The 13284-nt window shown below is 56.6% G+C and overlaps 1 protein-coding gene across 1 annotated transcript in view; it reads left to right on the top strand.

The window, feature by feature from the left end:
- TLN1 (talin 1) overlaps positions 1–13284 on the top strand; it is a 29383-nt gene that overhangs the window by 14418 nt on the left and 1681 nt on the right. The window contains exons 26-54 of the mRNA XM_010077153.1: positions 2–153; positions 247–366; positions 532–729; positions 1042–1181; positions 1276–1369; positions 1539–1628; positions 1806–1928; positions 2112–2255; positions 2587–2748; positions 3510–3650; positions 3909–4090; positions 4416–4548; positions 4671–4772; positions 4892–5062; positions 5225–5374; positions 5497–5598; positions 5723–5842; positions 6133–6279; positions 7221–7387; positions 7622–7805; positions 8063–8188; positions 8478–8594; positions 8674–8859; positions 9180–9287; positions 12020–12125; positions 12256–12380; positions 12691–12826; positions 12949–13001; positions 13242–13284. The exon at positions 13242–13284 is cut by the window's right edge and continues 146 nt beyond it. Of these exons, the coding sequence (XP_010075455.1) occupies positions 2–153; positions 247–366; positions 532–729; positions 1042–1181; positions 1276–1369; positions 1539–1628; positions 1806–1928; positions 2112–2255; positions 2587–2748; positions 3510–3650; positions 3909–4090; positions 4416–4548; positions 4671–4772; positions 4892–5062; positions 5225–5374; positions 5497–5598; positions 5723–5842; positions 6133–6279; positions 7221–7387; positions 7622–7805; positions 8063–8188; positions 8478–8594; positions 8674–8859; positions 9180–9287; positions 12020–12125; positions 12256–12380; positions 12691–12826; positions 12949–13001; positions 13242–13284 (3822 nt within the window). The remainder of the gene's footprint in view (position 1; positions 154–246; positions 367–531; positions 730–1041; positions 1182–1275; positions 1370–1538; positions 1629–1805; positions 1929–2111; positions 2256–2586; positions 2749–3509; positions 3651–3908; positions 4091–4415; positions 4549–4670; positions 4773–4891; positions 5063–5224; positions 5375–5496; positions 5599–5722; positions 5843–6132; positions 6280–7220; positions 7388–7621; positions 7806–8062; positions 8189–8477; positions 8595–8673; positions 8860–9179; positions 9288–12019; positions 12126–12255; positions 12381–12690; positions 12827–12948; positions 13002–13241) is intronic.

Below are 13284 nucleotides of genomic sequence, written 5' to 3' on the forward strand. Positions count from 1 at the left end.
GGCGTGGCAGCCAGCACCCCCGACCCACAGGTGCAGGGCGCCATGCTGGAGTGTGCCAGCGATGTCATGGATAAAGCTAACAACCTCATCGAGGAGGCGCGGAAAGCTGTGGCCAAGCCTGGTGACCCAGAGAGCCAGCAGCGCCTGGCCCAGGTAGGGGGAGCAGGGAACCCAGCACCCCACCCCAGCCCACGGAAGGGCATTGGACTGGCCGGGGGACAATGACCACTCTTTGCTTCTCCATAGGTGGCCAAGGCGGTGTCACAGGCCCTGAGCCGCTGTGTCAGCTGCCTGCCAGGGCAGCGGGATGTGGATGCTGCCATCCGCATGGTGGGAGAGGCCAGCAAGAGGCTGCTCGCAGATTCGGTGAGCTGAGCAGGGACAGAAGGGGAAGGGGGAAGCCTTGCAGGGATGCAAACTGGTCCATCTGCACCGGGTTCCTCTGTATCATATCCCCAAGCATGTGCCAGACCTTCAAACTCCATCTCCATCCTCCTCGCTGCCTCTCCTAACACCTCTCCTGGTCTCCAGTTCCCTCCCAGCACCAAGAGCTTCCAGGAGGCGCAGAGCCAGCTGAACCGGGCGGCTGCGGGGCTCAACCAGTCTGCCAATGAGCTGGTGCAGGCATCGCGTGGCACCCCTCAAGACCTGGCCAAGTCCTCTGGCAAATTTGGGCAGGACTTCAATGAGTTCCTGCAGGCGGGAGTGGAGATGGCCAGCCAGTCCCCGGTGAGAGCAAACACCCATTGAGGGATCCTGGGTACAGTGAGAGGTTTGGTGTGCCTGGAAAGGCAGCTGACCATGGGCAGGGTGGTTAAGGTGGCTGTGGCCAGTGCAGCTAGTGAAGTGGGGTGTGGGGCTGTGCAAAACTGCAGCAGTGGGGAGAAAGTAGAAACAGCAGGCGTTGCCACCATATCCTTGCTGTTGGCGGACAGGTTAGATGAAGGGAACCGGCTCAGCTTGAAAACCACCAGAGAAGACCTAGGTGGCCTATGAGCCCTGGAAACCTGCTGCAGATAACTCTTCTTGGCTCCTTTGCAGAATAAGGAAGACCAGGCGCAGGTGGTGTCGAACTTGAAGAGCATCTCAATGTCTTCCAGCAAGCTGCTGCTGGCTGCAAAGGCACTCTCTGCTGACCCCACAGCCCCCAACCTCAAGAATCAGCTGGCAGCAGCGGCACGGTAAGAGGAAGTGCTCCCTCTGAGCTGTTGCTGTAGCAGTGGTACCGGGTAACGGAGCCGGTGTTGATGGGGGTCTTTCTCTCTTGTCCCCAAGGGCTGTGACTGACAGTATTAACCAGCTGATCACCATGTGCACCCAGCAAGCGCCAGGCCAGAAGGAGTGTGACAACGCCCTGCGAGAGCTGGAGGTGAGAAGCCACATCTTGCCGAAGCAGTGGAGGGGCTGAGATGGCTGGCTGCTGAGATGTTGGGGAGGGGAGAGCTGCACCCCGCTGCAAGTGGCAGGAGGGAGCAAGGAAGAGATGCAAGTGTAGGGTACAGATTCCTCCCCTGGATGTGACACCTGTCTCCCTGCAGACAGTGAAGGAGCTGTTGGAGAACCCCACCCAGACCGTCAATGACATGTCCTACTTCAACTGCCTTGACAGCGTCATGGAGAACTCCAAGGTAAGCCCTAAGCCAGGAGTGGAGGTTCAGGGAAGGGTCAGGAGGGTTTGGGAAGGATGTAGGAGCAAAAGCAAAGTTGGTTCTTCCCCTGTTGATGAAGCCCAGTGAGGTCTGATCCTGGGAGCACTAGAGGAGCAGGAGGTAGTCTCCATAACTGGTGTGTGGTATATCCTGCAGGTTCTGGGCGAGTCCATGGCTGGCATCTCCCAGAACGCCAAGAACAGCAAACTGCCTGAGTTCGGTGACTCCATCAGTGCGGCCTCCAAAGCTCTCTGCGGGCTGACAGAGGCAGCTGCCCAGGTGAGATGCACTCAGTCCCAGCCCTGAGCATTGCCCCTGGTGCGTAGTCGCCATATGCATCCCTCTCCTGCTCCTCCAAGACTGGCACTGTGGGACAGTGCTGCCAGCCTCCTCCTTAGACTTTGCCTGCTCTGAGCCTCCCCACTGTGTGCAAGCTCTCTCTCATTGCCTCTGTGCTTCTAGGCTGCCTACCTCGTGGGCGTATCAGACCCCAACAGCCAGGCTGGACAACAGGGCTTGGTAGACCCTACTCAGTTTGCCAGAGCTAACCAAGCCATCCAGATGGCCTGCCAGAACCTGGTGGACCCTGCGTGCACCCAGTCCCAGGTGAGTATGAGGTGGGGCACTGTTATGGGCATTTTCTTGCATGAAAGGGAGTGTGGCTAGTGGTAAGAGCTGAGTCCCAAGAGTTAGCCAGGATTATGGCTATGTCTTAGCAGACCCCATCAGCTGTACTGAGAACCAGTTGTCAGCTTTGGTGTAACAGTAACAGTCCATATTGGGGGTCTGTACGGGTGTGCAGGACCTTGGCAATCCTTCTTGGGTCCCAAGAGAGACCCCTGTGGTCACTGGTGTTGCACGTGGCACTGGTGGGAAGGGAGAGCTGTGGGGATGGGCAGACGTGGTGGGTCTTGCCTCACCCTGCTCTTCCCCGCAGGTGCTGTCAGCAGCCACCATCGTAGCGAAGCACACCTCAGCCCTGTGCAACACCTGCCGCCTGGCTTCCTCCCGCACTGCCAACCCGGTGGCCAAGCGCCAGTTCGTCCAGTCAGCCAAGGAGGTGGCCAACAGCACAGCCAACCTGGTGAAGACCATCAAGGTGCGGTCTCCCTGTGTTATGGTTTAACCCAGCTGGCAGCGAATACAACACAGCTGCTCACTCGTTGTCACCTGTCCCTAGGGAGACGGGGAGAGAATTAAGGGGTAGACGGAAAACAAGCTCATGGGTTGAGATAAGAACAATTTAATAACTGAAATACAATAAAATTTAAAGTAATAATTGTAGTAATTGTTATAATAATAATATACAAATATATAAGTTTGCAAACGTACAAATGAGTGATACACAGTGCAGATGCTCACCACCCACTGACCAAGGCCCAGCCTGTTCCCAGCTAATGATCCTGGAGCAGAGAGAGTACCGAAACTGCAAGCCTAAGGCAGGGGAGCAAGAACGAGTGCTTCTGGATGGACCCTAATAATATACAGGGCATGACATGCATGATATGGAATATACCAGTGGCCAATATGAGCCTCAGTCCTAAACCTAAGCTTGAATCCTTAGCCAGTAATTGTGGGCTATGCTTTGGCTATGCTCCCTCCCAGCTTGTTGTGCACCTGCACACCGGCAGAGCATGGGAAATTGAAAAGTCTTTGGCTGTCCTGGCCACAACTCAAAATACCACTATGTTATCAACATTCTTCACAGCACAAATACAAAACATAGCCTCATACTAGCTACCAAGAAGAAAATTAACTCTATCCCAGGCGAAAGCAGGACACCTTGCCAGGGCACCGTGCTGCGGATGGGATTTGGGGCCTGGTGGGGGCTGGATAACTGCTCTGGTCTCTCCACACCAGGCCCTGGATGGCGACTTCAACGAGGAGAACCGGGAGCGGTGCCGTGCCGCCACCGCCCCTCTCATAGAGGCCGTGGATAACCTGACAGCCTTCGCCTCCAACCCAGAGTTTGCCACCGTTCCTGCCCAGATCAGCCCAGAGGTGGGGATCCCTCAGGGGTAGGGAGGATGTGGTCTGGCTGTGATGGGGGCTGCCAAAGGGTGGGGAGGAGCTGTGCCTCCCCCTGAGCTTGGGATGGAGTCACAATGCGGGGCTGGTGCTTTTCAGGGGGGTGGTGGGGAGGTTACAGCAAGCCTTGGGCTTTGAGGGGCTGCTCTGGGGTGAGAGTTGCAGGAGAGGGAGTAACATCCCATGCACAGTCCCTTGTGCACATCACCAGCCCATCGTCTCCCCGTGCAGGGGCGCAGAGCCATGGAGCCCATCGTCTCTTCAGCCAAGACCATGCTGGAGAGCTCTGCTGGCCTCATCCAGACTGCCCGCTCTCTGGCCGTCAACCCCAAGGACCCGCCGCAGTGGTCAGTGCTGGCTGGCCACTCTCGCACTGTCTCGGACTCCATCAAGAAGCTGATTACCAACATGAGGTGAGGAGAGTCCTGTCCCTGCTGGCAGGTATCCCTGCTCTGAGCAAGCACCCCTGGGGATGTTTTGGCTCATTTTCTCTGTGACCGCTGCTGGTGAGGGGGGGCAAGGGATGGAAGATGCCGTCCCTCTTGGCCTGTGTGGGAGCTGCTCCTCCAGTCCTGGTGTGGGTTGACGGGAGTGCCTGCTGGTGTGCCTGGTTTCTATGATGCCAGCTTGCCCCAAGCACAGGAGAGAGGTCCTGCCCCTCCTTGGCACCAGCCGAGGTTGAGGGTGAAGGGATGGTGTAGCACCTGCCAGTGCTGGGCTGATCCATGTGTCATGCAGGGACAAAGCTCCAGGACAGCGGGAGTGTGACGAGGCCATCAACGTGCTGAATAGATGTATGCGGGAGGTGGACCAGGCCTCCCTCGCTGCCATCAGCCAGCAGCTAGCCCCCCGAGAAGACATCTCCCAGGAGGTGGGTTGGGGATGTGCTGCTGCAAGCTTAGCAGGAGTGGGCGTCCTTCCCCCTTGCTCCCAGCAGCATGTGGTGACCCCAGCCCTGCTGCAGCCTCATGTGACACCCTGTCTTTGCAACAGGCTTTGCACAACCAGATGATCACGGCTGTCCAGGAGATCAGCAACCTGATCGAGCCTGTGGCCAGTGCGGCGCAGGCTGAGGCCTCACAGCTGGGGCACAAGGTAACACAAGGATGGGGATGGGGAGCTGCTGATGAGGCGCTTGGTGCGCCTGGATGAGCTCCTGGTGGTGCAAGGCAGCTGGGCTGGAAGCTGCTGGTGCTGATGCTGCTCTTCCCTAGGTGTCCCAGATGGCTCAGTACTTTGAGCCACTCATTATGGCAGCTATCGGTGCTGCCTCCAAAACGCCCAACCACCAGCAGCAGATGAACCTTCTGGACCAGACCAAAACACTGGCCGAGTCCGCCCTACAGATGCTGTACACAGCCAAGGAGGCTGGTGGGAACCCCAAGGTGAGCAGGAGGGGCACATGTCAGTGGTGTGGTCCCCTTCCTGTGTGGGTGCCAGGTGGTGCACAGGCATGTGCCTGTGTGGTGGAAACCTGGGTAAGTGTGCAGCATCCCTATCGGGAGCGGTCACTGCCCACCTTCCCTCACTCTGGCTCATCCTTGCAGCAAGCTGCCCACACCCAGGAGGCTCTGGAGGAGGCTGTGCAGATGATGAAGGAAGCTGTAGAGGACCTGACCACCACCCTGAATGAGGCAGCCAGCGCTGCAGGCGTTGTGGGGGGCATGGTGGATTCCATCACCCAGGCTATCAACCAGGTGAGTGGAGCATGGAGTGAACTTGGCCAGGGCTGGGGATGGGGGAGGGAGAACTCAGAGTAAAACCCTACAAGGTCTTTGGGCTGGGGCTGGAGCCGAACTCTCCTGAATGTCTCTTGCAGCTGGACGAGGGGCCAATGGGTGAGCCAGAGGGAAGTTTTGTGGACTACCAGACCACGATGGTGAAGACAGCCAAAGCCATTGCAGTGACAGTGCAGGAGATGGTGGGTGCAAGCAAGCCTGACATTGCAGAAAGCACTGCCTGATACCCAGGCTGGGCAGCCACCCTCCTTGCTTGCCCATCACAGCGTAGGGCTCCTCCAACTCCTGCTCTCCTTCCTTTGGCAGGTCACCAAATCCACCACCAACCCAGAAGAGCTGGGCATACTGGCCAACCAGCTCACCAATGACTACGGGCAGCTGGCACAACAGGCCAAGCCAGCTGCACTCACTGCCGAGAACGAGGAGGTGCGAGCATGGGGGAAGTGCTGGAGCATGCTGTGGGGCAGAGCAGGGTCCTCTGGGGCATGTACGGGGACGCTGGAGCCTGCCGTTGGAGCTGGGGACAGGAAGCATTCAGATCTCCCCTGCAACACCATGTGGAAACGTGGAGCAAAGCTGTGTTTCCTTTTACCCCCTCATGAGTGGGAGGATTGGGAGAGAGGAGCTGAGTGGGGCTGGCTGGTGTTTCCCAGCAGGTATCGCAGATGCGGGGCTTAACTCCCTGCTGTTTCTCTCACTCATCCTTTCCTCTACAGATTGGATCCCACATCAAGCGTCGGGTGCAGGAGCTGGGTCACGGCTGTGCTGCCCTGGTCACCAAGGCTGGAGCCCTGCAATGCAGCCCAAGTGATGCCTACACCAAGAAGGAGCTGATAGAGAGTGCACGCAAGGTTTCAGAGAAAGTAAGTGGTCCAGAGAGAGGGGTGACAGTGTGGCAAGTTGGGCAGGATGCTGGATTGAGCCATGTGCCCTTGGAGCTGCCATGCTGGGTTCTCCCCTGGTCCTGTTAGGCTCTGCTGGCTCCCTCAGCCATGCTTTCCCTGCCCAGACAGCAGGGTGGAGGATGGATCCACCTCTCCAGGCACCATAACAGCAGTTGGTGTTGTGATGAACAAGTGTGATGTCCAGGTGCTGCCTGTCGACATGCTGATGATGGCCTGCCAGGGGAGACTGTTCTACACAGTGGTGGCAGCCCAGGGCTTTCCAAATCAGCTCTTGCAGTGGCGGGCATAGCATTTGCTGCATCTCCAGCTAAGCTTGCAGCTTGTGCTGGGTGATCAATCTCCCCCTCACCTTTTGCTGACATGGTGGAAAACATTCTGTCTGTCAGTCAATCTAAAGACCACGCTTCTGAATAACAGATGAAGACATGGCTAAAAAACTCTAGTCAGTAAGGGTAGAGCAGCAGTGCTTGTATCACAAAAGCAAAACAAACACTTGTTCATCGTGCCTGGCACATGTCTGCACGCTCAGGACCTCCTGCAGGTCCTTCCTTTCCAAGATTGCTTTCCATCAGGAAACTTGTTCTCCTGTGAGTGCTTATCCAAGTACAGAAATGGAGTTTAGCAGCTAAAGAAGGAAGGAGTTTTGATGTTCTGATGCCCATCATGCAAACTTTATTGATTTGGAAACTACTGGAGTCCAATATCTCGAGTCCCCAAACATGATACATATAAGGTGAAAATAAATGGACGCTAAGAAGGGGTGTCCAGACCACACAATTCCCAATTCCTCTCCTTGATATGAAGCAGCTCCATCCTGGGAGGTGTTGGAGAAGGTCTGTGCAGCGGGGGCTACCTTAACCTGCTCTGCTCCCCCAGTCACCTTACTCAAAACCCTGCAGGTGTCTCATGTGCTGGCAGCTCTTCAGGCTGGGAACCGTGGGACACAAGCCTGCATCACAGCAGCCAGCGCTGTCTCTGGCATCATTGCGGACCTTGACACTACCATCATGTTTGCCACGGCAGGAACCCTCAACCGGGAGAACTCGGAGACCTTCGCTGACCACAGGTACCTAGTCCAGCCTTTGCTCAGCCAGAGATAGGGAGTCAGATTCTGTCCCACGGTGTCTTGTCTTGGAGCTGTGGACCAGCCCCAAGGAGAGATGCAAGTTCAGGTCATGCTGGCTCTGTTTCCCCTCCAGCTTGCACATACAGAAGGCAGGGTCCACAATCTCTCTACACCCCAAGGACCATGTGTGCTTGTAGAGGGCTGTGTCCTCTCTGACTCCCTTCTTCTTCCCAGGGAGGGCATCTTGAAGACAGCCAAGGCACTGGTGGAAGACACCAAGGTGTTAGTGCAGAACGCCACAGCCAGCCAGGAGAAGCTAGCCCAGGCTGCCCAGTCATCCGTGTCCACCATCACCCACCTGGCAGAGGTGGTGAAGCTGGGTGCCGCCAGCCTGGGATCTGAAGACCCAGAGACTCAGGTGGGATGGGGTGTGTAGGGTGAATGGAGGCTGCTCATAGCTTGCTTGAAGGGGTTGAGGATTGCAGGTGTCATGTGGTGCACTGGGCTGGATCCTGTGTGTTGTGGAGAGGGTTGGCTGCGCTTTGGCTGGTGCTGGCTGAGCTGGACTCCCTGTGTGCCCTGGGGTGCCCAAATTTCTCACTACTGGGCCACACCCTCACCCCCAGCCTGACTGTGGCCATAGCCAAGCCACTGTCCTGGTCTTGCTCTCCCCAGGTGGTCCTGATCAATGCTGTGAAGGATGTGGCCAAGGCACTTGGAGACCTGATTGGTGCCACCAAGGCAGCTGCTGGCAAAGCTGGGGATGACCCTGCTGTCTACCAGCTGAAGCACTCTGCCAAGGTCTGAGCTGGGCTTGATGGGAGGGGGGGCTGGAGGAAGAGCAGGGGGTCTTCTCTGCTTGTCTAGGGGCAGAAGGACAACTTGGGGGTAGTCTGGGCAAGAGGGGAGGAAGGGTTGCATAAAAGGTGGGGCACAGCATGCAGAGGAGGCATTAGCAGGAGAACAAGATGAGGTGGTGTGAGTGGAGTATGGGAACGGGGCCATTTTGGACCAAACCACAACAGAGGGATGCCAGCAGCAGCCCGGAGCTTGCATGGGGCTTCACCTGACTGTCTTTTCCCTCCCACAGGTGATGGTGACGAATGTCACTTCCTTGCTGAAGACAGTGAAGGCCGTCGAAGACGAGGCCACGAAGGGGACGCGGGCGCTGGAGGCCACGATAGAGCACATACGCCAAGAGCTGGCAGTGAGTAAAGCCATGGTGCTGTGGCTGCCATCCCTCCCGCCAACTGCCCCATGCCTCACCGCCGCCTCTCTTCTCGCAGGTCTTCTCCTCTCCTGTGCCTCCCGCCAAAGTCTCCACCCCAGAGGACTTCATCCGTATGACAAAAGGCATCACGATGGCCACTGCCAAAGCGGTGGCTGCTGGCAATTCATGTCGGCAGGAGGACGTCATTGCCACAGCAAATCTGAGCCGCCGTGCCATTGCAGACATGCTGCGCTCCTGCAAGGTGGGGCAGGCAGGGGACGTGGGTCTAGCAACATTTGTGAGTGGCTGGGGGGGCCAGAGGACTTCATCCGTATGACAAAAGGCATCACGATGGCCACTGCCAAAGCGGTGGCTGCTGGCAATTCATGTCGGCAGGAGGACGTCATTGCCACAGCAAATCTGAGCCGCCGTGCCATTGCAGACATGCTGCGCTCCTGCAAGGTGGGGCAGGCAGGGGACGTGGGTCTAGCAACATTTGTGAGTGGCTGGGGGGGGCCGCAGGGGGTGCCAGCAGGGATGGCACTGGATGTGAATCGGGGCTTCCCTGTCTCTGGCTTTCAGGAGGCTGCCTACCACCCAGAGGTGAGCGGGGACGTGCGGCAGCGGGCACTGCGCTTTGGCAAGGAGTGTGCTGATGGTTACCTGGAGCTGCTGGAGCATGTGCTGGTGGTGAGTGTTCCTGCCCCAGTTCCCAGGGTGGGCAGAGGCCACCTCTGGATGCCAGGGTGCTCCCCGAATCCCCAAGGTCTGCTGGGCTCTGCAGCTCCTGCTGAGGTCTTTGCACAGCCCCCTTCACTGTCTGTGCCAGCACAGAACATGCCGAGCTCATGCTGTGCAAGGAGATGTCAGAGATATGCAGGCTCTGAAGAAAGGTATTTAGCTAATAACAGATGGAGATTACCTGGTTGTAAACAGATGGAGGCTGTAAATTCGACAACATGGGAGCAAAACCCTGAAGCAGCTTTCAGTAAAAGTGGTGGGAGTAAGAGACTTCAGGCAGTGTGAAAACAGACCTTGTTAAGGTCACAGCAAGTGGGAGACGGGCAACTCCCACAATAGCAGAAGTGATAACTGCAAACACCAGCTGATTTTTTTTTTTTTTTTATTGTCTTCCTCTGAGTCCTGAGGACTTCAGCTGGCTGCTTTAATTAGCTGTCCTGCAAAATGAGTGTAGTTTACAAGAAGCAAATTAAGACCATAGAGCAGTAGAAAGGATCCAGTGAGGTCCTCCAGCAGTTTGCGTTTTTGGCAAGACTGCAGAGGTGGAGCTGAGGGCACTGGAGGGATGCACAGCCCCAGCCCGTGGAGCTGTGAGAGCCCTCAAATCAAAGTTAGGACAAAGGCTGAGGGCAAGTCAGCTCTGCAGCGAGGTTTCGCTAAGCTGGTTAGAAGGGCTGTTCAAGCTCACCAGATACAAAGCGGTGGAGCTCAGACTGTGGTTTCCTGCAGGGAAAGCCAGAAGGTAACCAGCACTGGCAGCACAAAGAGAACGCAGGCAGGAATCAATAGCTAGAAATTGAAGCTGAGTAGAGGGAAAGTCAAAGGGTGGTTTTATTCAAAGGAGGTAATTGCTGGGGTACAGTTCCAAGGGGAGCAGTGAGTTTTGTGTCCTCTGCATCTAGATCAAATGTCTGTCTGAAAGATGCTTTAGCCACACATAAGTCATGGCAGCCAAGGCAGGAGTGCTGAGGAGAAATTCTCTGTCTGGCCTGTTGTTAACAGGTGATTGGGCTAGTGACTTAGTGTGGCAGTGACCTACTTGCAGGAACATGCTATGCCGCTGTATTTTGGGTGTAACTGTCCAGCTGCTGTGCAGTGTCTCTTGAATATCATACATTGGTACATTCTGTGAAATGTTCACTGGAGGGGCATCTTGGTAAGCTCATAGCCTCCAGGGTGCCTTCAGCTTCAGACAGAGACCATTCAGCAGTTTTAAATACATTGTCAGAGCAGACAGCAGACTTAATAGTGGCATTTGGTCTGGATGTGCTTATGAGGGCAAACCACCCATCACTGTGTGCCATCAGCTCAGGGACTCCGAGCCACGTGCAGCTCTGGTGATTTTCCTGGGATAGCCCCACACAAGTCCAAGATAAAGCCATGACCCCCAAGCCTCCACAGCACTATAGGAGGAGGCAAAAGGCAGGAACAAAGCTCATGAGTCCCATTTATCAGAGGGCAGCAGATTCCTGGAATGCTGCAAGCAGGAAGAATGTAGGGGAATGGAAGGGGAGATGGCAGATGTGGTGCTGCCTCACTCCCTGGCAGCAGCAAGTCCACTGCTGTACGCTGGGGCCCTGTTGGGAACCAGTGCCTTGCATGGATCGTGAACAAGCATGGTTAGGGTTCAAGAAAGAGAGTTATTTGACTCAGGATGGAAAACATGTCTCCTGGCAGAGGACTGGGAAAGCCTGCAGGTTTCACTGGGGAGGGAGAGGAATTTGAACCTCCATGGGCACTTGGTATTTGGTAACAATAGGTCTCTCCCTCCTTTGTTCCCGCCTCTCCTCTTGGCTGCCCTCACCCCGCACCGAAGAGCACCCACCTTCCCCTGCCCTCCCTGTGTCCCCCTGCCCCATCACCCGTGTGTCCCAGCCGGGACGTTCACTGCTTTCTTCTCTCTCTTCTCCCTCTCTCCCTGTCAGCCGGTGAGTAAGGCGACATTGGGGTGCCTGCTGGTATCTAACCTCAGCATGAGCCTTGCTCACGGTGTGTCTCTGTGCCCAGCCCGGTGCTGGGGTGGCACTTGCAAGGACCTTGGGGTCCGTGTGTGTGCGTGTGTGTGTGTGTATACTCACACCCCCTCTAGCAGATGGGCAGCTGCCACCTGTGCGGTGTGAGTCGGGCCAGTAGTGAGCTCTGCTTGTGTGTACAGACCCTGTGTGTGTGCATGTGTGTGCTGTGGTGTGTGCATGTGTCCCCCCCACTCCTCAGTGAAGGATCCCATGGCTCTGCCAGCCACCTTGCGCCAGTGGGACCAGCCCTCCTCAGCTGGGACGTCGCTCCAGGGTCCTCCCCTTTGCTCAGCTTGCATTTGCAGACAAACCTCCAAAATGGGGACAGTAAGAGAGGAATGGCTCTGGAGCTTGAAATGCTTTGGGGGGGAAATAAATCCTGGAGGCAGTTAGCTGCTGAGTGCAGGAAGGCCTGCACTGAGGGACTCATGGCTGCGAGAGATGTCCCAGAAGTTATCAACGCAGTAGGGCTAAGGGGGAGCTCATCCCATCCTCAGGGAGGAGGAGACGAGCCACGGTCACTTGAGAAAGCATCACAGAGAACGCTTGATATGTACACACATTCAGGGGAGCTGGGGAATCCCAACCTCCTTACCTGGGGAGTGCACCCCAAACAGGTCTGAGGTTCCCCTTTTCCAGGTGCTCACATCTGCTCCTCCCCTGCAGATCCTGCAGAAGCCGACCCACGAGCTGAAGCAGCAGCTGGCAGGCTACTCCAAGCGCGTGGCCAGCTCTGTCACTGAGCTCATCCAGGCAGCTGAGGCCATGAAAGGTAAGGAAAGGTCCTGCTCAAAGGGACTGTGATTAGGGTAGAAGGCTCACCCTTCAGATGGAGGAGGTAGGGCGAGTCCAAAATGAGGCCGCATGCAGATTTAACCTGCCTCGCTTCCTGGTTTTTCTAGGAACCGAGTGGGTTGACCCAGAAGACCCCACCGTCATCGCTGAGAATGAGCTGCTGGGGGCAGCGGCTGCCATTGAGGCTGCAGCCAAGAAGCTGGAGCAGCTGAAACCGAGGGCCAAACCCAAGGTAGTGAAGCTGAGCCCTGGCTGACCCCCGCTTACCTTGGGATGGGCTGAGGCTGTTCTGTCTGTGCTTTGGACAGATGTGAAGGTTCATTCCTGGGAAGCCCCATCTGAGAGCTGGTCCCTCTTCTTGTGCTCCCACTGCCTCCCATGTCCCCAGGTGGACCTTCTTCAGGCAGCCCATGCCCTCCTGTGCCCCACGGCCCTTAATCCGTGTCTCTGTATGTGTCCCCGCAGCCCCCTGACATCATACAGGTCTACCCCATCTGTCACAGATCCCCTGCCTGGGACTCATACCCCGGTTTTGCCCGCAGGAAGCAGATGAGAGCCTGAATTTTGAGGAGCAGATCCTGGAAGCTGCCAAATCTATTGCTGCAGCCACAAGTGCCCTGGTGAAGGCAGCCTCCGCAGCCCAGCGAGAATTAGTGGCTCAAGGAAAGGTAAGGCTGGAAGAGGAAAAGAAATAAGGAAATGTAGGGTTGTGGTGGGTTCTGCCTTCTCTGTCTCCTGTGCTCTGTGGACAGGGGTGTGCAGGGTGATGAACCTTATTCCTCTTCTCCCTTCCTTACCCCCCCCCGCCAATGCAGTGGATGATGGACAGTGGTCCCAGGGACTCATTTCAGCCGTGAGTATCAAGATCATTCCCAGGGATGGGGGGGGACCTTCTCTTGGCTCCTGCTGCAAAGATGAGGATGCTCTGCCCTTGCACTTCTCAGTGGAAGAAGCAGCCATGCTTCCTGCTCCCTCTCCCACCAGCTGAGACGTGGCGTAAAAGCTGGTTGTCGTTAGCCCATGTCCCACAGGCTCCTTGGGGCTGGTCCGGGCATGCACTCCCTGGGGGAGGCTTCCATATTCTCCCTGACAGCCTCTCTCACTGCCGGCACGCCTGGTGGCTGCCGGCACCCACA

Source organism: Pterocles gutturalis, unplaced genomic scaffold (assembly GCF_000699245.1).
Source record: "Pterocles gutturalis isolate BGI_N339 unplaced genomic scaffold, ASM69924v1 scaffold23928, whole genome shotgun sequence".
Taxonomy (NCBI): Eukaryota; Metazoa; Chordata; class Aves; order Pterocliformes; family Pteroclidae; genus Pterocles; species Pterocles gutturalis.